The following is a 27025-nucleotide window of genomic DNA, read 5'->3' on the forward strand; positions in this document are numbered from 1 at the left end:
TTAGTTGGTGTTTTCCATTGGCATAAAGTATTTTGCAAAGGCAGGAGATCTGTATTATCAGCATCAAACAGGATAAACTCCAACCTCCTGAAATAAAGTTTTGGTGAAAAGAACTGCTGCTACCATTTATGAAAAGCATCATATGACTGTTCACAAACTTACTGATGCATTATCAATTTCGATAGGTAATGCAAGTGCAATATTGCAGACAGACTTTTAAAATGAAATGAAGTGTGCAATGCTGGATTCCCAGGTTGTTAATGATTGGTCAAATGAAATACAGGTTATCTACATAGGAATGCAAAAGCTTTGAAGGCTTAATTCAGAAAGAAGAATATCACAGCCCATAGTAGTATGCTTGAGTTTCATATGAGAATATGCAAATATAACATCCAGGTTACATAATGTGATGTCTGTGATGGGTCTACATCAGACACTCAATACATGCACCAGTCATAGCAAAGACTAAGTCACAATGATATTCAATTTCCTTCTACACATTGTCTAACATATTAAGGAATACAGAGGCCAATGCTGATGTGATGCGATGTGCTCTTTGAGCTGAACCATGTTCTGTTTACCTTTGTGGAGTGCATTATACCTTTCACAAAACACCATAGAAGAAAACTGACTTGGGAGGTAAGATGATATCAGTGGGTTCATTTATACCTATCGTTGTCTAGCACCAAGACATCAAGGAAGGAAAGGATCACAAGCCTAATGAGGAGGAACCCCATCCTGCTGGAACATGAGGGTAGGTTGGCAGTCCTCTAAAAGTGTCAAATGGCACAAACATCAGATGCATATCTAAGTACGCATGACCTGTCCTTGGTGGCTTTAATTAAGCCATCAATAGCACACATTTTGCTTTCTCTTGAGGGGGGGGTCTTCATAATTCCATTTGAAACACATTATATAAAATACATATAATATATAAACAAACAATTGAAACTATTTATATATAAAAAGTTATATGGCTTCATGTCACTTAAGTAGACAGTGTATGGTTACTGGCAAGAACTTAAAGGCAGTTTTGAAGAACTTGATAATGTATGTAATGATAATCTGTTTTGATCACTTAGGCATCCTATACCATACCATATCACAAAATTTCAGGAGCAATGGTGGAATACTGAACATAGCAAACAGGATATTTTATCAAATAATTATGCAGATAATCAATATCTTCTCAAAATTGTGTTTTCCCATCTATTTTACTTCAAACAGCATATACAAAAGTTAGGATTGCCAGTAAAGTAGCAAGGTATTCTCAATATTTTTAGTACTTGCTTATTCACCGAGCACTAGCTATGATGGCTGTGCAGAATTTCACACTGTGCAGAAGAGTCTAAGTTTAATTCCATTCATTGGCTGAAGTTGAGAATATATTCTTACGGACATTTTTTCACACTGTAGGAAAGTTACTGCATCTCAGCTGAGGGGTGCATTCGTTTATCCTGGAAACTTGGGCTTTTCATTATACAAACAGGTAAAACGATCCTAGGATACGTAGTACAGTCAAGAAATTCAGGGTCAAGATGTACAGAGTACTGCAGTCAAAATATTCCAGGAACTAATCTTAGAAGTGACTAAGCTTTTCATACCGATTAAGAAATACTGTTCAAGGTTTAGGCCTAAATGGATGTCAGATGAACTAATGAGACTTGTGGCAGAGAAGAAAAATGCATGGGATGCATATAGATTATCAGGTGACACACAGAAGTTTATGGCAGATAAAAGCTAGTCTGTAATCAAGTCACAAAGGAGGTTAGGCAAGCGAAGGCAGATTACGAGGACTCTTTAGCAAAGGATGCAAAGAAAAACAGCAAAGACTTCTTTACATATGTAAACTCTAGGAAGGGGATGAATCCGATTGGTCCACTTGATATTGATGAATCGACTTTTGATAATTCCGCTCAGATAGCTGATAATCTGAATGTGTATTTTGCATCTACATTCGCACATGACGAGTTATTAAGGGAGGAAAATGCCAGAAGTTTGTCAAACTATAACAGGGAGCTTAATAATTTTGTAATAACTGAGAGCCAAGTGGAGGAGAAATTGTTGAAGTTAAACATAAGAAAGGCATCTGGGGCAGATGGGATCTATCCAGTTATATTAAAGGAGGCAGTAAAGGAAGTAAGCAAACCCATAGACATAATTATGAGAGTATCCTTGGTGAAGTCCCCATGGACTGGAGATGTGCAAATATATCCTCAATTCACAAAAGGGGATTAAGGGTGACGAGTAATTACAGACCAGTTAGTTTAACTTCTGTTCTGGGGAAAATAATGGAGTCACTTGTTAAAGATGCAATGCAGGATCATCTAGACAAGACTGCAGTAATAATTCAGACACAGCATGGGTTTGTTAAGGGAAAGTCTTGTCTGACAAATTTGATACTATGATGTGGTTAACAAAGGAACTGATGCCAAAAATAATTTCGACATCATATGCTTGGATTTCAGAAAAGCTTTAGCCACTGTTGCGCAAGGAAGACTACTCTTCAAATTTGAGCAGTGTGGTATTAAGGGTAAGTTGCTACAATGGATAAAAGGGTGGTTGAGTGAGAGAAGACAGAGTGGTAATGAATGCTGCTGTTCATGGACTAATGTAACAACTAATGTAATAATGCATCTGAGTCACTGTGTATTGAGCAACCCAACTTATATTCGAATCAATGCCTAAAATAGCTTCCTATAAAATTTTTAAACTCTCTGCAAGTTTATAAATAGTTGCACAGCAGTTCTGATTCACAAGTTGTTTGTCATGTTTCAGTTTTGTGTGCAAGCTGTTGAAGGTCTTGCAGCAAGTCATCATCAGCTAAACTTTCTCTTCCCTCATTTGAATTTATGATGCCATTCAGACACAGCAGCATGAGAGAATCCTCTCTTCATAAACATGAATCATTTCCAGTGTTTCAGAAGCAGATTTCCACGACTATTGGTGCACGGTTCCAAATTTGACATTTTTCACACAGAAATCATGATAAAATAAATGCACTTCAAACACACACACAGCAGCAAAATCCACTCATTTAGTAACAAACTTCTACATGATAGAAGCAGGTTGAGTTGTAGATATAGATTGAAACTTGCAATTTGACAACAGCAAATTGTGCTGCAAGAGTAATAGAGGCATGTGATACAAGAAAGTGAGCTATCAACTTCCAAAATGACAGATGGATGTTTGTTCCAGCAATTTGGTCCTTGAGGTTGTCACAGACATTCTCTCAGATATGCCAGACAAGCTGTTCTTGCTACCTGGGAGTCTAAAACGCTGATGGAACTGATATTCGGGTGACACTTAAGCCAAGTGGACCCAATTTCGGCGAAGTCCGGACGGTCTATGACAGCCAAATCCTCTGCTTGCACCTTCACGATGGTGGGACTGTTAGTAATCCTGGGTATAACCTCCGTGCACAAGTACATGGTGGGTGACCACCCAGGTGTGAACCAACGTAAGCAGGGGTCGAGGTGTGGCGCCCACACCACATGGAGGAACGCCGCCCCTCTATGTTACCAAACAGTACTAGGTGGTAGATGACTCTCATCAACCGGTGAAATACCACCACTTTGCTTATTGGAGGCTTGAAGTGGTGGAACCCATGTTTAGTCTCTAGAGCTAAGTTCCGGCCAACCCTTCCCTATCTCTTCCATCATGCAGTATGATTGATGATTTTTGAGGTTATGATGAATGTCGTGGCGAGATCCAATATTCCTTACATTTCAAGGGTACAGCTCTAAAACGGTGTTCGCAGGCCGGCCGCTAGATAGTACACCGGACCAAACCTATTGGTAACTCTCTAGGAGGCTTCCGGATCAGCTAGTGTATAATCTTGCTATCTCTACTCTGCCAGATAGTGACTGGAGGGAGTCCGAGTAGTGTGTATGCGGGGAGCATTGTCGAGGCCACGTTATGCCAAGGATCTGGGTATATTCTTACCACATGTACACGTTATCCAAAAATTTCATTACTTCATACAGCATGTCCCACCCACTTTTTCTTACTATTGAATACACCATGAATTGTCAAAATAATAGAGCAAGCTTATCTGCGAAAAGATCTAAACTTCCCAAGGACTTCCTAATTCATTTCACAAATATACGTGGTCTCAATTCCAATCTCAACGATGTCCATTTCCACTTGCAGTCTTCCAAACCCCATGTACTTTTTCTGACTGAATCTCAGTTATCAGTTGATTCAACTACTGCTCATCACAGATGTCCAAATTATTTGCTGTATGATTCCTTTCGCCTAAAGGTGGTACTTGTGCATATGTCCGTTCTGATATTCCCTGTCAGAGACTTGGCAATTTGGAATCTCCTCTCTTTGATCTTCTCTGGCTTAAAATCTCTCTACCTCATTGTGTCAAATTCATCTGTTGTCTCTATCGTTCTCCCAACTCCACTAATCACTTGGAGCTCTTTGACTTCCTCTCTTTGCAACTTGACTTTCTCCAGTCCAACTTTCCTAACAGTGAGGTAATTTTCCTTGGTGATTTTAACGTTCACAACTCCAGCTGGCTTCCGTTTTCTAGTTACACCGACCCAGCAGGTCGAGATGCTGAGGCTTTTGCAATTACTAATGACCTAGCACAGATTGTTCATTTACCTACAAGAATACTGGACAATCCTAATCATACAGCCAATACGCTTGATCCTTTTCTCACAAACAACCCTTCTAAGTACAAGGTCGAAGTGAGAGGTCCTTTAGGCACTTCAGATCACAACTTGGTGATTGTCTCTTCTCCAATGGAACCTTTATCTCATGGCTATTCCCAACCTCGTATTGTTTGGCATTACAAGAATGCAAAATGGGATGACATGCGAGACTTCTTTTCTTCTTTTCCTTGGTCTGATTACTGTTTCAAAACTTCTGATGTCAACGTTTGCTCAGATCGTGTCAGTGAAATTATTCTTGCAGGAATGGAATCCTTTATCCCACACTCCACATTAAAATCTCGTCCTTTATCTAAACCTTGGTTCTCCAACAAATGCGCTAAGGCTGTCCAAGAGAAGAATGTTGCATATCGTAACTGGCTTGTTTCTAATTCTTCAGTTTCATTTTCTGCCTACACCAAATCTCGCAACAATTGTAAAGCAGTTATTAATCAGTCCAAACTAGAGTTTGAACAGGCTAAGAGTAGAAAACTTGCTTCTTGCCCTAATGGTAGCCGAGCATTCTGGTCTCTTACCAAAGCTATTGGCCGCAACTTTTGCCCATCTCTGCTCCCACCTCTGTCCAAACCAGATGGTTCTGTTGTCACTTCAGCCAAGGATAAAGCTGACCTGCTAGCATCCCATTTTTCTTCCAGCTCATGTATTAATGATCTTGGTAAAACACCTCCCACCATTCCTAATATGCTCCATTCAATGCCTTCTGTGGTCTTCCGTCAAAAGGATATCAGAAGGATTTTGATGAATCTTGATGCTAAGAAAGCTCCAGGTCCTGATGGTATTTCTCCACTTGTTCTCAAAACCTGTGCTCCTGAACTTACTCCTATTCTTTGCCACCTTTTTTCACTTTCTTATTCCAAAGGTGTTTTTCCTTCTGCTTGGAAATTTGCTCATATCCAGCCAGTTCCTAAAAAGGGTGACAAATCCCTCCCATCCAATTATCGTCCCATTGCAATTACTTCTACTCTTTCTAAAGTAATGGAGAAATCAATTAACCGGCAACTCTTAAACTACCTAGAAACCTTCCGTTTGATCAACGATCGCCAGTATGGATTCCGTCAGTGTCGATCCACTGGTGATATTCTGGCTTATGTTACCCATTTATGGACTAATTCAATGGAAAGGTTCGGTGAAACACAAGTAGTTGCTCTTGACATCTCAAAGGCTTTTGATCGTGTTTGGCATAAAGGTCTTCTAAGCAAGTCTTCTAAACAAGCTTCCATCTTATGGTTTGCCAACTGTTTTTTGTAATTGGTTATCCAGTTTTCTCTCTGATCGCTCACTGAGGGTGATAGTAGATGGCTCTCTGTCTTCTAACTTCTCCACTAATGCCGGTGTCCCCCAAGGTTCAGTTCTTTCCCCCACTCTTTTCCTTTTGTATATCAATGACCTTCTTCCATTGACTGGAAATCCTATCCATAGTTTTGCCGATGATAGCACATTGCATTCAACTTTCCATTTTGAGAAACCTTGTCCTGCTCAATCAGCTTCAAGTTCTCGAAAATCTGCTGCCAATTCCTTAAATGCCGATCTTCAGGCAATTCTCCAGTGGGGCAAAGACAACTTAGTTGATTTCAACCCTTCTAAAACTCAGTCTTGTCTTATATCTCACAAAAAGGATTCTTCTGCTCCTATGCTTATCTTTAGTGACACTCCGATTTCTAGGCAAAATGATATATCTCTTTTGGGGATTACCCTGACTTTTAATCTCTCTTGGCACAAGCACATTACAAATATTGCTTCCTCTGCATCTAAAAAACTTGGTTTTCTCTTTCGCTCTTGGCGTTACTTTTCTTCCAAACAGCTGCTCACTCTGTATAAATCGCAAATCCGCCCTGCCATGGAATATTGTTCCCACATCTGGGTTGGTGCCCCCAAAACCTCTCTCAGGCTTCTTGATTCCATTCAGAAGAGGGCAGTTAGGTTAATTAATGATTCATCTCTAACAGAGTCTCTCCACTCGCTTTCTCATAGACGTACTGTTTCTGCTGCATGCCTCTTCTACAGATACTTCCATGGGCACTGTTCTTCTGAATTGGCTTCTATAATTCCCGCTCTCTCTTTCAAAACAGTCCGAACACGTGCCGCCACCAGCCAACATCCATTTACTGTCCAGCTTCAAACCCACAGAACCAACTTTTCATCTTCCTCATTTATTCATTCAACTGCCGTTTTCTGGAACAACCTTCCTTCCTACGTATTTCCTGAAAATTACAATCTACAGAAGTTCAAGTTCAATGTCAACAATTATCTTCTTTCGTCTTTTCAACCTCCAACCCAAGCACGGTACTAAGTACTATAGGTTCCAATACCTCTCGTGTTTGGGGTTCTCATAAAAAAAAAAAAAAAAATTAACCACCCGCTGGCTAAAGGCAAATTTCCGCACATCTATTCTACAACTGACTTTCCTCAATTTGAATTTATGCCCCCTCAGGTTCATAATCTGAGCATGTGGAAGAATCCGATCAGAATTCAGAATGCTCAAACCATTCAAGGCCTTGTACACCTCAATCAGATGATCTTGCAGGTGCCTAGTTTCCAGCTGCTGCTATTTGCAGAACTTAAGCCTTTCTTGGTAAGAGGACCCCTTAGTTTGCCTCACCAATCTTGCTGACCTTCTCTGTCCACTTTCAAGCAACTCTACATCCTTCCTAAAATGAGGCCTCGAGACCTGTATTCAGTGCTCAAGACGTGGCCTTATACAAAGGGATAATCACCTCCTTTTCCCTACTAGCAAAATTCCTGTATATCATTGACAATACCCCATGACCTGCTCTAGCAGCCTGCCTGCATTGCTCAGAAAACTTCATATCTGACTGCACAATTACTCCCAGATCTTTTTCATTTTCTACCATTGTAAGTATAGTACCACACAGTTGGTACGTTTCTCTGGGGTTACTTCTACTCATATGCAGTACTTTGCATTTGTCAATGTTAAACTTCAGTTGCACTTCTCAGTCCATCTGCCCAAATTTTCTAGATCCTGTTGCAGTAGTACACTGCCTTTAACAACTCTGCCAACCTTTGTATCATCTGCAAACTTCGACATTAAGTCTGATATACCTTCATCAATATCATTGATAAATATACAAAAAAACAGTGGGCCCAGCACCAAAACCTGGGGGATGCTGGAGATGAGACCTGGCATTTTTACTATGAGTCACAAAGCATGAATCATCAACTTGGAAAATGATTCATTCATTGCAAGCAAAAAAATTTTCAGCAAAAGATAAAAAGGGAAAGTGGTAGTAGAAGTTTTTTCCCAAGACAATCATGGTTTTATGTATCATGAATTCATTCTCTGAAGTGTCATTGTGAATAAGGAAAGATATGTACAGATGCTGTGCCAGCAGTAAGAAGCAATTTGGAAATGTGTTCCAGAACCAAACTCCAAATGGAAAGATAAGGAAGGATCTGTATATGTACAGAAAGACAAGCAGTGAAAGATTGGAAGTTTTTCTATGAAATTCACCCAAGTTCCTAAACAAATTTAGAAATTAGAGCCAATTAGAACAAATTTAGTAGCACCCCCCCCAAATGGTATCCATGGGTGAATTGTGTGAAATATCATTATATACGCAACTAAAAATGTACCACAATAAACATGACTATAATGTGAAACACAAACAAATCAAAACAGGCTGAGTACTAAGCCCCCATCTTGTCCAACGACTACAAAGCCTACAATGGTCACAGAGCCAATGCAGTTTGAATGATAATTTTGGTGATATTTCAAGCAAATCGGCTGTGGATTTAGTGATGCCATTTGGGGGCATCACTAAATTTATTCTTATTGGTTGTAATGTCAAAATTAATTTAGTCATATATTCATATATAGAACATATTCTTCTAAAAGATCCCATCTTCCTTTGTTGCTATGCTAAGTACTCAAAGCAAGCTCAGCTATCCATATTGGATGAGTGGCTGAGCTTCTGGTTTACAAAAGTAATATATTCAAAATTCTAAAGAGTAATTAGGACTGAATGGAGAATAAAGGGTAAAGTCCTTGATTTAATGTATAAGTGTGCATTTTTACCCACTATTACCTATGCATGTGGAGCTTGGAGTTCGGCCACCCAGAATTCTGCGATTTGAAGGCAATTAACAGAAGCTCAAAGATCTGTTCTTCTTGGTGTCACGATTTCTAATGATGTATTGTGAATTATCGAAGGCCAGTAACTTGTAGACCTTGATGAGTAGATGCCTTCAATACATGACAAAAGGAATTACTCTAAGGAAATATTTGGAGTGAGAGAATATACACAATTAGAAAAGATATACATTAAGAGGGATATTAAGGAGGAATGGAAAAGGTTCTAAACAGAAGTAATGACAATACTGTTGGAATAACTCCAAAAAGAGGCAAGTAACATATAGTATACAGACTATGATAGAGGCTAGGAAGTGGCCTGAATAGGGTCTTTTTCAGATAATGAACACATATTGCCTGTAAATTATATATGATCTCAGAGATCAATTATTTTGTTGTGTTGGAGTGCCAACTCTTGTTGAATTCTGAGGCATTTTCAAAACTTGATAATTATAGCGCATAATTACAGTAGATTCATGATATTTTTAATTGATTTTTCAGTTGAAGATTTTATTTATAAATTGTGTTTTATCTATACACAGTTTTGTACATAGCATAAACAGTATTTATTTGTAAATAGTACTTTTCTGTATACAGTGATTGTAAATAGAGAATTTATTGTGAAGGCTTTAGATAATGTGTTTTTAAGAAGTTTTAGATAGCAGAAACCTGCCTTCCCATTGGCAAGGGTGGTAACTCTGTCACTATGTCTAACTGGTTTAGGTGGTGACAGGGGCTAAGTATTTATATAATGCTTTTATGTATATAATTGAGTTTTTAGCAATAATGAGCCTGTGGCCCAGGAAATGCTTTTAAGTTATTTTATGATGATGATGAAGTTAAGTACTGCTTTTCTTTGTATTCACTTCTAACTTGGGTTGGCCTTCTGTATACCTATTCTTAATTTAGTTCAATTTCACTTTATTTAAGCAACATGCAGTTAGTAAATCTGTTGAAGCTATCGAATGTTTGTTTTTTCTTACTTTATATATATTGTTTAAAACATTAATTTAAACTTGATTTCCGCACGCACGAAAGAACCCAACGACCATAAAGAAATGTAGACAAGTAGGTAACGAATATGATAAAGGGAGAGTAGGTAGTCTAATAAAACCGGAAGTTAAAATCATAAAACAAAGGTACTTGTAAAATAAAAATGAAGAATAATATATTAAATATACTTAATTTGGGCATATCATCACTGGCAATTTAGAGATAATCCCTAACCTAGAGCTCAGAAGCATCGTGGCACATGGCTTTAAATTCAGGCTTCACAAGTGTATTAGCCTAACCAATGTCAAAAAAACAGTTATATCACAGTCTACTTAACTTCTGTTTTATGCTTTCATATAAATATAACACGCCCATAGAAGCCTTCCAAATATGGACCAATATAGTACTTACTGACTTACTCCATAACTATAAAACTTTAACTTCACATGGTTCTCTACTTTTTTTTTTTATGAAAATTCGGAACGCTAGAGGTATTAGAACCTATAGTACTTAGTACCATGCTTAGATTGGAGGTTGAGAAGACGAAAGAAGATATTTGTTGACATTGGACTTGAACTTCTGTAGACTGTAATTTTCAGGAAAGACATATGAAGGAAGGTTGTTCCAGAAAACGGCAATTGAATGAATAAACGAGGAAGATGAAAAGTTGGTTCTGTGAGTTTGAAGTTGGACAGCGAATGGATGTTGGCGGCAGGTATTCAGACTGTTTGAAAGAGAGAGTGGGAATTATACACGCTAATTCAGAAGAACAGTGCCCATGGAAGTATCTGTAGAAAAGGCATGCAGCAGAAACTGTATGTCTATGAGACAGCGAGTGGAGAGACTCTGTTAGAGATGAGTCATTAATTAACCTAACTGCCCTCTTTTGAATGGAATCAAGAAGCCTGAGAGAGGTTTTGGGGGCATCACACCAGATGTGGGAACAATATTCCATGGTAGGGCAATTTGTACAGAGTGAACAGCTGTTTGGAAGAAAAGTAATGCCAACAGCAAAAGAGAAAACCAAGTTTTTTAGATGCAGAGGAAGCAATATTTGCTTGTGCCAAGAGAGATTAGAAGTCAGGGTAATACCCAAAAGAGATATATCAACTTGCCTAGAAATCGGAGTGTCACCAAAGATAAGCATATCAGCGGAAGAATCCTTTCTGTGAGATATATGATAAGACTAAGTTTTAGAAAGATTGAAATCAACTAAGTTGTCTTTGCCCCACTGAAGAACTACCCGGAGATCAACATTTAAGGAATTGGTAGCGGATATTCGAGAAGTTGAAGCTGATTGAGAAGGACAAGGTTTCTCAAAATGGAAAGTGGAATGCAATGTGCTATCATCAGCAAAACTATGGATAGGATTTCCAGTCAATGGAAGAAGGTCATTAATATAAAAGAGGAAAAGAGTGGGGAAAAGAACTTCTCCACTAATGCTAGGGATACCAGCATTAGTGGAGAAGTTAGTAGACAGAGAGCCAGCTACCATCACTCTCAGTGAGCGATCAGAGAGAAAACTGGATAACCAATTACTAAAAACAGTTGGCAAACCATAAGATGGAAGCTTGTTTAGAAGACCTTTATGCCAAACACGATCGAAAGCCTTTGTGATGTCAAGAGTAACTCCTTGGGTTTTACCGAACTTTTCCATTGAATTTATCCATAAATGGGTAACATAAGCCAGAATATCACCAGTGGATCGACACTGATGGAATCCATACTGGTGATCGTTGATCAGACAGACGGTTTCTAGGTAGTTTAAGAGTTGGCGGTTAATTGATTTCTCCATTACTTTAGAAAGAGTAGAGGAAATTGCAACGGGATGATAATTGGATGGGAGGGATTTGTCACCCTTTTTAGGAACTGGCTGGATATGAGCAATTTTCCAAGCAGAAAGAAAAACACCTTTGGAATAAGAAAGTGAGAAAAGGTGGCAAAGAATAGGAGTAAGTTCAGGAGCACAGGTTTTGAGAACAAGTGGAAAAATACCATCAGGACCTGGAGCTTTCTTAGCATCAAGATTCGTCAAAATCCTTCTGACATCCTTTTGACCTGCAATGGAAACCAAATACAACTTCTCCACTATTAAACAGCACTTGCATGAATACTTTATCATCACTCCAGTAGACAATGCCTCCAACAACTTTGCCTTTATCTGCAAAACCTTTTATTATCAAACATTAAATGCAGAACTCAACTGTAGTGCAATTTACAAACCTGTTACCAACAATTGCAGTATTATTACCAAGAAGCTTATTGCTTTCAGCAAAAAAATTAAAAATTAACTTTAGCAATTATAACTTCCTCTACATCTATTTCATACTAAAATTTCACAAAAATCCAATAGGTTTCAGATTCATCACATCTTGCAAAAACAGCTATGCACATAAACCAGAACAAATCCTCAAGTCTATCATAACCATCCTACCTAATAGCAGAATCATTAACAACAATCAGCCTGTAATAGATGTCCTGAAAACTAAAAATATTACAAACATAATATGATTTTAATAGCCTTTTTACCAGTACAGAAGCAGCAAACTTGAAATCACTTCTGAATAAACTGTACAATAATTACAGACATATTTAGACTAAGATGCATTTAGGGCTAAAGCCTCAAGCTGCAAGCAAATTTAGACTATATATATATTAAGTGCAATAGCATCATTAAGACACAGCCATTTCTGAATAAACAGAATATTTATAAGGCGGCATCGTTTTAAGTTATATCTCATATTGTGAATAATACCTTCGCAACGAGTTACCATGATATTGCACTACTTCGAATAAGTAACGCTTCACCCAAGGAGAAGACTAATATTACTTATTCTGGTACCTAACTGAGAATAAGTAACATTAGTCTTCTCCTTAGGTGAAGCGTTACTTATTCGAAGTAGTGCAATATCATGGCAACTCGTTGCGAAGGTATTCACAATATGAGATATAACTTAAAACGATGCCGCCTTATAAATATTCTGTTTATTTAGAAATGGCTGTGTATTAATGATGCTATTGCACTTAATATATACATAGTCTACACCCATATTATAAACTGCAAATCTGAATATTGGAATAGCCTAACCAACCTTTGCATTTTAAGAAGGATGTAGAGCTGCTGGAACGAGTACAGAGAAGGGCAACAAGATTAGTGAATGGAACAAAGGGTTGCTCCGATAGAGGTGTAAAAAGCCTTGAATGGTTTGAGCATGCTCAACGCCGATGGGATTCTTCCTCTTGCTCAGAATAATCACCTGAGAGGGCTTGTTGTTGTTGTTGTTGTTTGTTGTTTTGGTTTTTAGGAGCATTAGCAACTAAGGCCATATTGCTCCGCGAATATGCGGTGGTCATTCCCTGACCTTTCCGCATCCTGCGTATTTGATGGTGATGGGCTCGAACCCCAGTCTAATCAAGAAGCGTGTGCTACACACTGCTGCTCCTTCCCACCTGGCTACGGAGGCGCCCCCCCTGAGAGGGCATAAATTCAGATTGAGGAAAGACAGATGTAGGATAGATGTGCGGAAATTTGCCTTTAGCCAGCGGGTAGTTGGTTGGTGGAACAGACTTCCATCCCTTGTTGTGGAAGTTGATAGCCTAAATAAATTTAAGGCTCAGCTGGATAGGTATCTCGAACAAACGGAGGTGAAATGGGAGTGGGGTTTTTTTTTTTTTTTTTTTTTGGCTGATGCTGAATAAGCTTGCTTTCTTGCATCATATGCCTCTACTAATGCTAATGCTATATATTAAAAAAGGTTTCCTCCTAGTGATATTTATTCAAGCCAATGGGAGAAGAAGGCGAGGCAATTACTTAACTACAAATGCAATTAATTGACAACTGACTCTGTAACTTCACCAACATTAAATGTTAGACAGTGAAGCACGTGCTTCACTGTCTAACATTTGATGTTCCATTGTAACGTTTTTGTATATAAATGAATATTGTATATTCGTAATTAGTTTAGTATTTTGTACATATTTTAAATATTCACATAGTTTGTAAATATTTAAGTTAAATATTTTTGTCCTGCTCTTTCAGATGCAACAATATTCCTCATGCATTATGGAACCTCAAGCAAAAGGCCTTTGTCTAAAATCTATTATTTGGGTACCACTTCTCTCTGCACAGTGGGTATGGTCGTAGAATGGAGTAGTTGAACGGTAGAGTTCTGTGATTGGGTGATTATTGTGAATGCATTTTGTTTCTGATTGTTGAGGAGGGGGGTGCTTAGCTTAGGTAGGATGTTTATCCCCAATCCTACTGTTTTAAAATTGGAAAATGAGTTCCCGATTTTAAAACAGCAGCAAGTGGGGGATAAACACCCTAGGCATGTCAACCTAGGAGGAAAGGGGGCAGGGCTAAACAGTGAGTGGCACCTGACAATCACACTGCCTTCTTGACTTTTAGTCGAAGAATGGAGTGGTTCCGAAGATCTGAATTTTTACCAGGGCTTTTCCTAAGTGACCTATGTAAACACAGGTAAATAATCACATAGGTCATTTCCTGATTAGATATTGATCGGTGTGTTCCAACAAGCGTGTCTTTTATGTAGAAAAGATTTACTCTGTCATACTTCTACATATCACGTAGAAAAGGTTATGCGGGAGTTGGTGAGCAGGGGGGGGCCCATAGTTATTATTATTATTACTATTATTTTCTTATTAACCTTGAGAACCATACCCCTATATTACGATTGTTATTTACATTCGACTTATGATGGAAGTACCTGAACAGAACTCATCGTAAGTTGAGCAGTATCTGTATGTTGTTGTTGTTGTTATTTGGTTTTTAGGAGCATTAGCAACTAAAGCCATATTGCTCCGTAGTATCTGTATACAATAAAAGTTAAATAACACAGCACTGGAATGGCCAGCCAAAAACATTATACAGGGTCATTTATAAAAGAATACCTATATTTATATGTGTTGTAGTTTATCAAATGACTACAGCAGTAATCATCACAAAATGTCACAAAAGTTTCCTTGTTTATGCTACCATGGTGCTGGTTTTAGTTTTTTTGGGGTGTTAGTTTTTTTTTTTTTTTATGAAAATCCCAAACACGAAAGGTATCAAACCTATAGTACTTAGTACCGTGCATGGGTTGAAGGAGAAGTATGGGGGGAGGGGGGGTGCCGGAAACTTTTCTCTAGAGACTAAACATGGGTTTCACCACTTCAAGCCTCCAATAAGCAAAGTGGTGGTATTTCACCGGTTGATGAAAGTCATCTACCACCTACCTCAACGAAAATCATTAACACCTGGAATGAAGAAGGTAGCATTTGAACCTCTGATAGATCCAAATAAAGTTTTGCTTCTGCCAGTCCGCATCAAACTGGGGCTCATGAAAAATTTCATGAAGGCTTTAGAAGTGAAAGGTCCTGCATTCATATACTTGCAAGAGAAATTCCCAAGACTTAGTACAGAGAAGATTAAGGCAGGCATTTTCATTGGTCCACAAATAAGGCAACTTTTCAAAGACGAACAGTTTGAATGTGTAATTAGTGATAGCGAGAAATCAGCATGGAAAGCCTTTTGAAAAGTTTGTCATTCACAAAATCAAAGATTTGTAAATGACAAACTTCACTTTTAAAAAATTCAGCTGAAACACAAAATTAAAGCAGCTGATCAGCACAATTTGCAGCATTTGGGGTTGCGAAAATCCTAACACTGCAATGGAACATGTGCATAATAGTCCAAAGGTTAAAGTTTGATGTGGACTGATACATACTATCTTGAATTATGATTATGAAATATGAATTCAGAATTTGAATTTAAAAGACATTTTCACAAATAGATAAAAAATATTTCTTTAACAGCCTTTCCTCAGATTGATGAACTTAGAACAATTTTCTTTCAAGATGCTAACTCACCCAAAATTTTGGTGAACAAGTCCAAACAGCTTAAAATGATAATTTTCCACACTGCTGGATGGAAGAAGTAGACTAATCCTCTGTACCGTCTGGAAGTCCTGACCTGACCCTTTGGACTTCTTATTTGAATTTTGTGACAGCAACTACTGTTATAGCTTAATTATTTATTTAACTACAACACTTTAAAATAGAGATATTCTTTTATTATGATCCTGTTAGGTTTATGCCTCACCTGTCAAAATTCTGATGGACAAGATGGATATTTTTACCTCAGAGAACATATAAAAAAAAAATTCCTATTATGCATATTTGTATTTGAATTAAAGCATGTTTACATTCTGTAATTATCTTAGTGAAATTTAAATAAATTTATTTAAGTTTCACAAAGTTTGTTTGAAGGTTAATTGATTGAGTGATTGATCTGATTTTTAATGGCATGTCATCAACTATGGCCTAAAGACAAATATTAATCAGAAACAAGAAGCAAGTACACATATAGACAAAAGAAAAAGCAAAAAAGTAATGAAAATAAAACAAAAAAAATTGATTCATTTAAAAATATTAATAATAAATATGGTAAAACAATTTATATACATTGATATTAGTTTATGGTTTATAAATATTTAAAAATGTCAGACAGATTGTCTCAATCGGATGAAACTGGACTTAGTGTATAAAGCTCAGTCAGTTGGTTACCACTGGTCAAAAATGAATTATTGGCACTAAAGTTTGAGCATTTGGTATAATAGTCATCAGCCCTCAGAAAAAAAGAATGTGCAAGATGACTACATCTATGTGAAGCTGAGCGAGAACAACTTCCTTCTCATAATTCTTATGCAGATTACACTACCATAATTTAATTACTAGCTTAATTTGGTGCAGTTTGTTTGTGGGTTGTCCTTGTCATGAATCTTGCAATTGGGAATTTCTTATTACTCAGTAGTTGCATGTATAGGGATGTAGTGGGTTGGAGATTGGGCTATGGTGTCAGCCAGATCATCTTCCCTGATCCAAGGGGGGAAAAAAATATAGGTGTTTGATAAAGACTCCATATTCCTACTATCTGGGGTGGTTGTGTCCCCTTCCCACACCCTGGTTTGCCCCTACCCCATTTCTGCTTGGTAATTGACTCCACGACCCTCTTTCACTTCCTCCCTGGACTAGGATGGGCTTCCTGTTGATTCCAAGGAACCTCTTACAGTCACCCCTTTCCTAGCAGATGGACTCATTTGCTCTATTCTCGCCTATGATTCTGGCCTGCCTCTCTGGGGCAGTGACAGAAACTAGGGATTGGTGGGCCTTCAGACTAAGTGACCAAAAGAACAACATAACCCACACCCTGGCCTTATACAAAGTATTCTACAGAGAGTAACAACACAAAGTTGGGGGAACCTCTGGTTTGTTGTTTGTTATTTGGTTTTTAGGAGCATTAGCAACTAAGGCCATATTGCTCCGGGGATATGCGGTGGTCATTCCCTGACCTTTCCGCATCCTCCGTATTTGGTGGTGACGGGCTCGAACCCCAGTCTAATCAAGAAGCATGTGCTACGCACTGCTGCTCCTTCCCACCTGGCTACGGACGCCGGGAACCTCTGGTGCTGCCAGACAAAAAACACTAGATACTAAGGATCCATCAGAGGTATATATTATATTAATTCAAGAAGAGAGTGGTGCAGCATCTGCTGCATCTGGGAAAGAACCAGGTGAAGATTTAACTCATAGTTGATAAAGCCCGTAATGCAAGAATTTGTATACATAACGCACCTTTTATAGTGGTGAATTTGCATACAACCAAGACCAGCTAAGTACTGTGCGACTATATAATATATATGGTAAGCAGCGGGGTATTTGTTCAGAGAATTGTCTGTGGGCTTTGAAAACATTCCTATCAGAGACAGCAGTGTTGGCAAAGCCTATAGATAATTCTTCTAGAACGATGTTTTAACCAAGTCTCAGTTCCAGGCCTAGGATGAAGGTTTTGTGTGAATGGTCTGGGGAAAAAAACCCAAAGCTATTAATGCCACCCAGGAATTGAATGTGTGTTAAGCACTAAAGCAACTAAGGCTATGAGACATCAGTATGTCAAGTCTGTAAATTGTGAATTCTGTGGTTGATCGCATTTTCTGGACGGAAAACATAAGTTTCTGGGGTGGGGGGGAGAAACCATGCAACTCTTGCCTGACACACATAGCCCAGCCAGATTGTGAAAAAGCCCACAATATTACCTACATATCTTCATATATATATGTTTTAACAAAATGCAAGTTTACACATTCTTGCATTTATGGGATGTCTACTGGGATAAGTTCATTTATCTCTTGTGCATCTTTTCAGATTTATGCAGTGACCTGCTCTGGTGTTAAATTTTATAAAAATTATAAGGGATATCCCAAGCTCACCTTTCCTGGAGATAATTATTGTATAATTAACAAATGGTAATGAAACTTACTGCTTCATGACACCAATCCTTTAGAATTTCTAAATCTCCTCTCACCATTGCCTGTAATACATGAATATATAATTACAGATTTAAAAAATGAATATAAATGAATATAACATAAATGAATAATACTGATAATAAATGAATTATTGGCACTGAAGTTTGAGCATTCGATTATGTACTGCTCACATTATCAATATTTTAATGATGTGAGCAGTTCATTTTTCTACTGCTCAGATCATTAAAAATGCAGATAACCTATACAAAAGATTCATATTGCTGATCTTCAGCTCATTTAGCTGTAGAAATGCCAATAAATTTCTCAAGGTAAGGTAAGGCATGTGGCATGCATATTTTATTAAAAACTTTAATATGTACAATGTATAATGATATCAACTACAGCAGTGGTTCCTAAGCTTTTCAGACCTATGGATTAATCAAGAACCAGTAGAAAATGCTACAAACAGTGGTGGAGAAACAATACCTTAATCAGAAAGTGTTATCAAATTTCCTTAATACCTTAATCACCAAGTGGTATGAAGTTACAAATTTGTTCATTAACCTTTTTCAAAGTAGGTATGTATGTGTATTTCCAATTAATAGTAGACAGTTTTAATAAATGGCAACATGAAAAGAGCTATTAAAATCAGAGGAGGAGGGCTCACACCTATTAGCTACTGTTGTCCGATTTTGGCTTACAATTCTCTGGAACTCAGATCAATAGTTAATGAAATTGAATTAGAGGACACACACACACACACACACACACACACACACACACACACACACACACACACACACACACACACACACACACACACACACAGTAAGTAAAAGGTGTATTTAGGGGAGGTAGATAACATCTAAAGGAATGTGAATCGCATAGGAACCCATAACCAGACACGTCACCGTAAGTCGGTACACGGCGCTGTTCATCAGTTCGTGAGAGGGAAAATTTCTGGTTTACTCATTCAAGCAGTAGTCGCCACACGAAGAGCATGCATTGATATACGAACTGTGAGCTAGCAGACAACTGCTTGAATCCATACACCTAGTGTATGGATTAGCAGAGGGCCCACACGGTGTACACCCCCATGCGGTACAACATCGCTTTGCAATAAATGTGTGGGCAAGTATGGTCGGTGACTGCTTAGTCGGCCCATACCTGTTACCATCCCGCATGAACTCCGCTAAATATGGGATCTTTCTTGAACAAGTTCTACCAGGGTTACTTGACGATGTTCCAGCAAATGTGAGACGCAACATTTGGTTTCAACATGACGGGCGCCTGCCCATTATGGAAGGTGTGTTCGTGACCATTTGAACAGGCATTTTGGGCGTTGATGGATTGGCCGTGGTGGACCTGTTGCTTAGCCCCCACGCTCACCTGATTTATCGAGCCTTGATTTCTTTCTGTGATTTCTTTCTGTCCCTCAAATTTATCGTGTATGAATCGCCTGTGGAGACGGAAATGGATCTCGTGGCGAGACTCGTCTGCGCTGCTGCTACTGTCAAAGAAACTCTAGATGTGTTCGACCGTGTCCGGAAATCCATGTTGCGTCGGTGTCACGCATGCATCGCGTCTCATGGTGGAACCTTCAAGCATCTGTTGTAACATCATGAAATGCATCCATCTCGTACTCAATTGTTAATATTATGTCAAATAAATGTTTGCCACTAATTACTGTCTTGTGTCATTTCTACCTCTTGTGTGCCTCTGCTAGTACTTTCCCATGACATTTCCGGTTATGGGTTCCTATGTGATTCACATTCCTTTAGATGTTACCTACCTCCCCTAAACGTTTGTACCAATATTTTTGAGACACTCTGTATATAAAAAAACTGATCTGAAATGCTCCTAGACATTTACCAAATGGTGGTTCAGTCTGGTGGGCTTTCTAATGGCTGGCCTGTGAATGCCATTTTATGAGCTGTACCCTTGAAATATAAGGAAGGCTGGATCTTGCCATGATGTCCATCATAACCTCAAAAGACATCAATCATACTGCATGATGGAAGAGATGGGGGAGGGTTTGGAGACTAAACATGGGTTCCACCACTTTAAGCCTCCAATAAGCAAAGTGGTGGTATTGCATTGGTTGATGAGAATCATCTACCACCTAGTATTGCCTAGTAACACACACACACACACACACACACACACACACACACACACACACACACACACACACAGGGGGGGCAGCATTCTTCCGTGGCATGTGGTTCACATCTCAAACCCTGGTTATGTTGGATCACATGCGGGTCCTGAAAGTATTGAAATATGGCATCTAGCACACCTATAGGTATTTAAGGCCTTGCACATGAAGGTTATACCCAGGGTTACTAAAAGTCCCACCATCGTGAAGGTGCAGAGGATTTGGCAGTCACAGACTGACCGGACTTTACTGAAATTAGGTCCACTTGACTTGAGTGTCACTAAAATATCAGTTCTATCAGTGTTTTGGACTCCCAGGTAGCAAGCATATAAACTTTATAAATTATCTCTCAGATAATTTATAAAGAGCAACTCGCCAACATGCACAAACAACAGATTTAATTTCACCAAGGTTTTTACTACCATTGTAACTAGTCATACAGCTTGTCAGTGCATGACCAAAGTAGGGAGATGATGGTTCAAGGTTACACACTTGGCTTTCCACTGTATTAATGATACAGAAGAGAAGGCCTAGTGAATGATTACCACCTGTTGTTTTTCCCTCCGGTACAGTTATAATGGTGGCAAAAACGAACCTTAATGATCTGTGTTATTATGTATAAGAAACTGATTAAATTTCTCCACCATACATTAAGAGCAAAATGTCTTGTAAATTGGCAATGACTGCTTCTCATAATAATTATTCTTCAAGAAGAATAGTCCATTTTTCCTTCTTATTCTCCATTGCCAAAGTACCTCACATCCATCGTTATTCTGGCAAAAGCATGATTTATTCTATTGAATAAATTGAACTGTTATGTTTATACTGACTAAATGTTTATAAATGACCAAATGTAAATGTTTTAGCATTTACAAAACAGGCTTCTTCAAAATTGTTCAATCACTTAGGTATACCTCCTTAAAAATCCAGCACCTCTTTCCCCCACATGATGCTGGATTTTAAAGAGTTTATTACTGTATATTTATTCAGTCATAGAGTAAATATCTGTAAACAGCAATATGTGATATTCTTTTCTAGAGTATAGAAAGGGGTATCAATCATACAAAGGGGTATCAAAAAGTTCGTACCCAGACCTAGATAAAATATCAATAGGAAGATGTTTTTAATATGTCTACATATTCAATAACTAACATGTGAAATTTAATTCCCATAGGTGATTGTACACCAAAGGTGGCGCTTGGAATCTGAGGAAGGATGCTATAGTTGACAAAGTGGAGTATCAAGCAGTGATCAAGTTCTTGCATTTGCAATGCAAGAAAGCTCAGAAATTTGACAAAGAAATGAAAGCTGTGTATGGGCAGAACTGTCCATCCTATAATACGGTAAAAAAGTGGAAACGGGAGTTCCAGTGTCTTTGACGAGCTAAGAAAAGTCAGGCCATCAACATCCACGGACAGTGAGATGTTTGCAAAGGTTGAGCAGCTGGTGCTGAGTGACAGATGTGTGACAATTCATTTCATCGCAAATGTAGTGGGAATTAGTTATGGGTCTGCCCACAGCATTTTACATGACCATCTGTACATGTCTAAGGTCTCCGCACGATGGGTTCCAAGATTGCTGACACCTTTGCAGAAGCCATTGCCACCAGCAACTTTGTTGCCCAGTGCGGCTTCAAACTACTGCAGCACCCACCCTATTCTCCTGACATAGAACCGTCAGACTCCTTGTTTCGAGAAATGAAGAAACCATCGCGTGGATGCCACTTTGATTCGTCTCAGGAAGTCATCAATGAAGTGGAATCGTGGTTTCGGGCAAAAAGTGCGGACTTCTATGATAAAGGCATTAAACAACTGCTCCATAATGGAATAAATGTGTTACTATACATGGAGAGTACATAGAAAAGGATTAAAGTTCCTGTGGAGTTTCACCTTTCTAGGTAAGGGTAAGAACTTTTTGATACCCCCCTCGTATTTATGATAGCAAAAAACTGCTAATGGCATAAATAAAAGTGTTTAGCAACAGCTGGCATACTGCTAGAGTTAGTGACTGGCTGCAGTTAGTGTTCTCCATAATTACAATATATTGCAAAGTGTGTTTCAGTTATTCATGATCTGAAGAGTACATCTATTGGGGGGGGGGGACAAAGTCTGATAGATTCAGAATATATCTGAGTTCAAATGCTGGTTTCAGTTTATGCAATAATTTCCAGAAATTGCATTAATCATGTAACTAAGAGGATACTTGCTAGAAAAACAGGGTTGGGGATCAAGTTTTTTTTTTTTTTTTTTTTGAATGACAAAGAAGTGTATTTTTTCATTTCTTTAAAGTTACAACTTTAAATTGCTATATTTTACAGAGCTCTGCATTCCTCAGTTTCAAAAATGATTTCAGAAAGCACCTCCATTCTACCCTGCATAGCATTAACCTACCATATGATTTGTTAAAAGAAATATAACTATGTGTTTCTGAAAGGAACAACAGTATTGTAGTTTCTTTCAGCTGGTTAATAAAAGTTAGTAGTATGAAGTGAAGATTAGTTTGAAGATTAGAAGAGACGAGTTTTGTGTTTAGTTATGCTGAACTAAACTCATCACAGTGTGCATTAGAACCCACTTACTCTCCAGATTTACATTGTGACATTTTAAAAAGTACAAGTACAGGCTAGCCTCGATTAATGAGATTAATTCATCCCACGAGCACATCGCACAAAATGGAAACGTGTTTAACGAATATAATAATCAATAGGAAAAATTATAATCGGTCCTTGACCTTCTGGAATGTCTATAAAGAATTTTAAAAATACCTTTTAAATAAACTTTTTAACTGTATACAATGTAAAATATAATGAAAATAATTATGGAATTAAATGTTTATTGCATAAAACAGCGGTTCCCAAACTGTGCACCATGGAATATTTTATATTTTCGAGGGAAACACAGCGATACTCAACATCTGTTGGACAACGTGCGAACTACTTGCTTGAGGTAGTTCACAGTTTCAACATTTCTTATTAAGTTGTTTGGACCCAACTACTAAACGGAACTGTTAGGTATTTCTTTTGGTCAGGTGCCCCGTGAAAAAATTACTGAGACACTAAGGGCACTGTGAACCGAGAAAGTTTGGGAACCTCTGACATAAAATTCACAACGAAGTTGCGGAGGTTTTAAGGAAACGAAGTTTACTTAAAAACTGATGAAGGGGTTAATATTCTCCTCAAAGGTGCATTATCACTTGGATAGGCACCTGAAAATTTCTGTAGTATAAGTTTAATTTAATTAACTGGTTTGTTTATTAAGCCTAGACTGATGAGTTTTCTAATGTTGGTAATATGATTTTCTTTCCATGACAACCATTCACTAATGAAGCACTTTTCTTGAGTTGGTTCTATGCCAACAATTAGTGCTTACAAAATGGGAATTCCCATTTCGTAAGCACTATTACAAAAATGATAGCTGGGAAAAACATGGGGAAGTGCTCTGCATTTCCAATTCCAGGAATATACTCTGGGTATACCAATTTTAAAATTTTTGAAATGCAGATCACAAATAAACTGAATTTCTTGAAAATGTTTTTGTATTCTTTGTTCATTGGCCAGCAAAAATAATAACTGCTATTTAATATTCAGTAAGATTTTAGTATAATTTTGTTTATTAAATTCTTGGTTACACTATCTCAAATTAGTACAGGAAGGGGAATGTATGTTTGGAGATATTTTAGCAAATGGAAAAATGACAAAACTGCACATGTAAAAATGATTCTAAGTTAATCAGCTGCAAAGTGGATTGCATATGTATTTAGATTTGGTACATCAAAATTTTAAATTTTAAAATATATATGCAAATACAGTATACTGTTGAAATAATGGCACCTCAAATAACGGCACATTGAGGTCGGATGTTTACATACAGCGCAAATGTCTTGAAGTGTTGAAAAAAAGAAAACGGCAAGCCACGTGATTACTTTTTTGTTTAAATTCGCCATTTTGAAAGTGAATTCTGTACTGATATCATGGATTATACTGCTGTCTTACATCTATTTTAAATTAAAAACCCCTTGCTATGGCTCCTAAAGTTAACAATTTACTGTTCCTATTTCAATCCTTTACTGGGAGCTTTGCAATGAAGAAAAGGATTGAAACTGTTAAGAGTGGCATGCAAAGTATAAAAATGCTGAAGAGGGTGCGTGCCAGTTTGTTAAGTTTTTTGGGCATAAACTGTACATAATAAAGACCATGCAAATTGTGAAGAAGTCTGATGAAGTGGGAACGTTGCACTATATACCAAAGCCTGGTAAACCTTATATCTCAAAGAGAGCTACCAATTGGAACTTTTAAGAGAGAATATCAAAAGAAATCTGAAAGGATATTAAAGCAAGCAAAAAGTATGGAACTTAAAATGCCTAAAATAACTTTAAATAGAATCATAAAGCAATCTAAATGCAAAGTTTATCATCCCATGTAATTTCATTCTTGAACAAGGATTTAAGCACTCCTGGCTTGACAGTCTAGGGCAGAATTTGAACAGGAAGAATTTGCAGACCTTTTTTCTCTGTGAGAACCATGAGAGGAGAAAACTATCTGCGACTGCTAAAAGACAAAATCATTCCATTAATGCAAGATGAGCAACAGATCACTATGCAAAAACTATCCACATATTCTTAGACAAAAAGTTCCAGGGTCAATGGATTGGACGGTGGGGTTCCACCGAATGGCCCCTGTACTTGCTGGATTTAAAATTCTGTGATAAGCACAGGTTTTTGCAGTTAGAGAATTTGATAACATTTCTGAGGAACTATGCCTTGCTGTGTGTCGCTTGGTGGCCCAAAAGACTACAATTTTGTAAAGACAGCGTAATAAAGACGTATTTTTTTTTTTTTTTTTTTTAAGTTTATGTATGCCTTCTTATTGTGCCAGTATTAATTAAAATATATATTTAAAGTAGTGTTGTTATTTACAGTCAAACATATTTCTTTACTCATGGACTACCCTGTACACGTGTAATGAACACAATTGAACCATTAACAAACAGTAAGTATGAAAACATAGGACTGATTAATATCAAATGAAATTTTCAGGTGAATCGGCAGTGACACTTGTATAAGCTGAGCTCAAAGAACTTCATATAAATTTTGCAAGTGATAATTTGACAGCAAAAAACAGACAGAGCTACTTTAATGGCAAAAATTAGAAGAATATCTGGGTCAATCATCAGTTGTTACAACCACAGGATATATTTCTTTACTTATGGCAATAACCTAAATGTTTCACAATATAGAAAACAAATTGAAATAGAAATGAAACAGAAATGAATAATATGAAATAGAAACAAATTGAAACAGTGAAATATAAAGATGAAGATGGAGTCTTTTCTGAAGCTGATAATATTCTGCATTTTGGGGACAACGAAAAACTTCAAAATGTTCCAATATCACCATTCAGTTGTTGTTATTGTTTCTTAGGAGTGTCAATGACTTGACCGATTCATGTGTCATGAAGGCTGAAAAAACTGGAATAATCCACAGAGTTAAACTCCACTTGCTTCTCTGACATCAGCTAGTTGCACCCCTGACTGAAAAGACCTTTAGAAATTTGTCCAATTATCAAAAGAACTTAGCATTAGCATTAGCATTAGTAGAGGCATTTGATGCAAGAAAGCAAGCTTATGCAGCATCAGCCAAAAAAAAAAAAAAAACCACTTCCACTTCACCCCTCTGTTCGTTCAAAATACCTGTCCAGCTGAGCCTTAAACTTATTTAGGCTATCAACCTCCACCACAAGGGATGGAAGTCTGTTCCACCAACCAACCACCCGCTGGCTAAAGGCAAATTTCCGCACGTCTATCTTACATCTGTCTTTCCTCAATTTGAATTTATGCCCTCTCAGGTGATTATTCTGAGCTAGAGGAAGAATCCCATCAGCATTGAGCATGCTTAAACCATTCAAGGCTTTATACACCTCTATCAGATCACCTCGCTGGTGCCTAGTCTCCAGACACTGTAATTTGCAAAACTTAAGCCTTTCTTCGTAAGAGCACCCCTTTGTTCCATTCACTAATCTTGTTGCCCTTCTCTGTACTCGTTCCAGCAGCTCTACATCCTTCTTGAAATGAGGCCTCCAGACCTGTATACAGTACTCTAGGTGTGGCCTGACCATCGCCTTATACAATGGAATAATCACCTCCTTATCCCAGATGGAAAAATTCCTGTATATCATTGACAATACTCCATGAGCTACTCTTGCAGCCCGTCTGCACTGCTCAGAGAACTTCATATCTGCCTGCACAACCACCCCCAAGTCCCTTTCATTCTCTACCACTGTCAGTGTTGTACCATAGAGTTGATACGTTGCTCTGGGGTTGCTGTTTCCCATGTGTAGTACTTTACATTTGTCAATGTTAAACTTCATTTGCCACCTCTCAGCCCATCTGCTCAACCTTTCCAGATCCTGTTGCAGAAGCATAGTGTCAGTAGTGCCCTTGACAACCCTGCCAACCTTTGTATCGTCTGCAAACTTGGACATTAATCCCGATATACCATCATCAATATCATTTATAAATACAGAAAACAATAATGGACCCAACACTGAGCCCTGAGGGACTCCACTAATAACATCAGTCCACGATGAGCAGTGTCCATTGATTACCACTCTCTGTCTGCTCCCCCTCAACCACCCCTTTATCCATAGCAGCAATTTGCCTCCAATGTCACACTGCTCCAATTTGTGTAGCAGTCTTCCATGTGCAACAGTATCAAAAGCCTTTCTAAGATCCAAGTATATAATATCAAAGTTATTCCCTGCATCCAGTTCTTTTGTGACTGCATCATAGTATCCAATCAA

General features: G+C 38.0%; 1 protein-coding gene across 4 annotated transcripts in view; it reads right to left on the reverse strand.

Moving 5' to 3' along the window:
• The window catches only part of LOC150080669 (mitochondrial import inner membrane translocase subunit TIM44), a 198339-nt gene that overhangs the window by 38619 nt on the left and 132695 nt on the right, over positions 1-27025 (reverse strand). For all 4 annotated transcript variants that reach the window (XR_016547431.1, XM_090381988.1, XM_090381989.1 and 1 more), the window contains exon 11: positions 18083-18133. Coding sequence is in view for 3 of the 4 variants with exons in the window: in XM_090381988.1 (XP_090238114.1) it covers positions 18083-18133 (51 nt within the window). In the remaining variant the exon portion in view is untranslated. The remainder of the gene's footprint in view (positions 1-18082; positions 18134-27025) is intronic.

This window comes from Mastigoproctus giganteus, chromosome 9 (assembly GCF_048544385.1).
Source record: "Mastigoproctus giganteus isolate SK-2022 chromosome 9, ASM4854438v1, whole genome shotgun sequence".
Classification (NCBI taxonomy): domain Eukaryota; kingdom Metazoa; phylum Arthropoda; class Arachnida; order Uropygi; family Thelyphonidae; genus Mastigoproctus; species Mastigoproctus giganteus.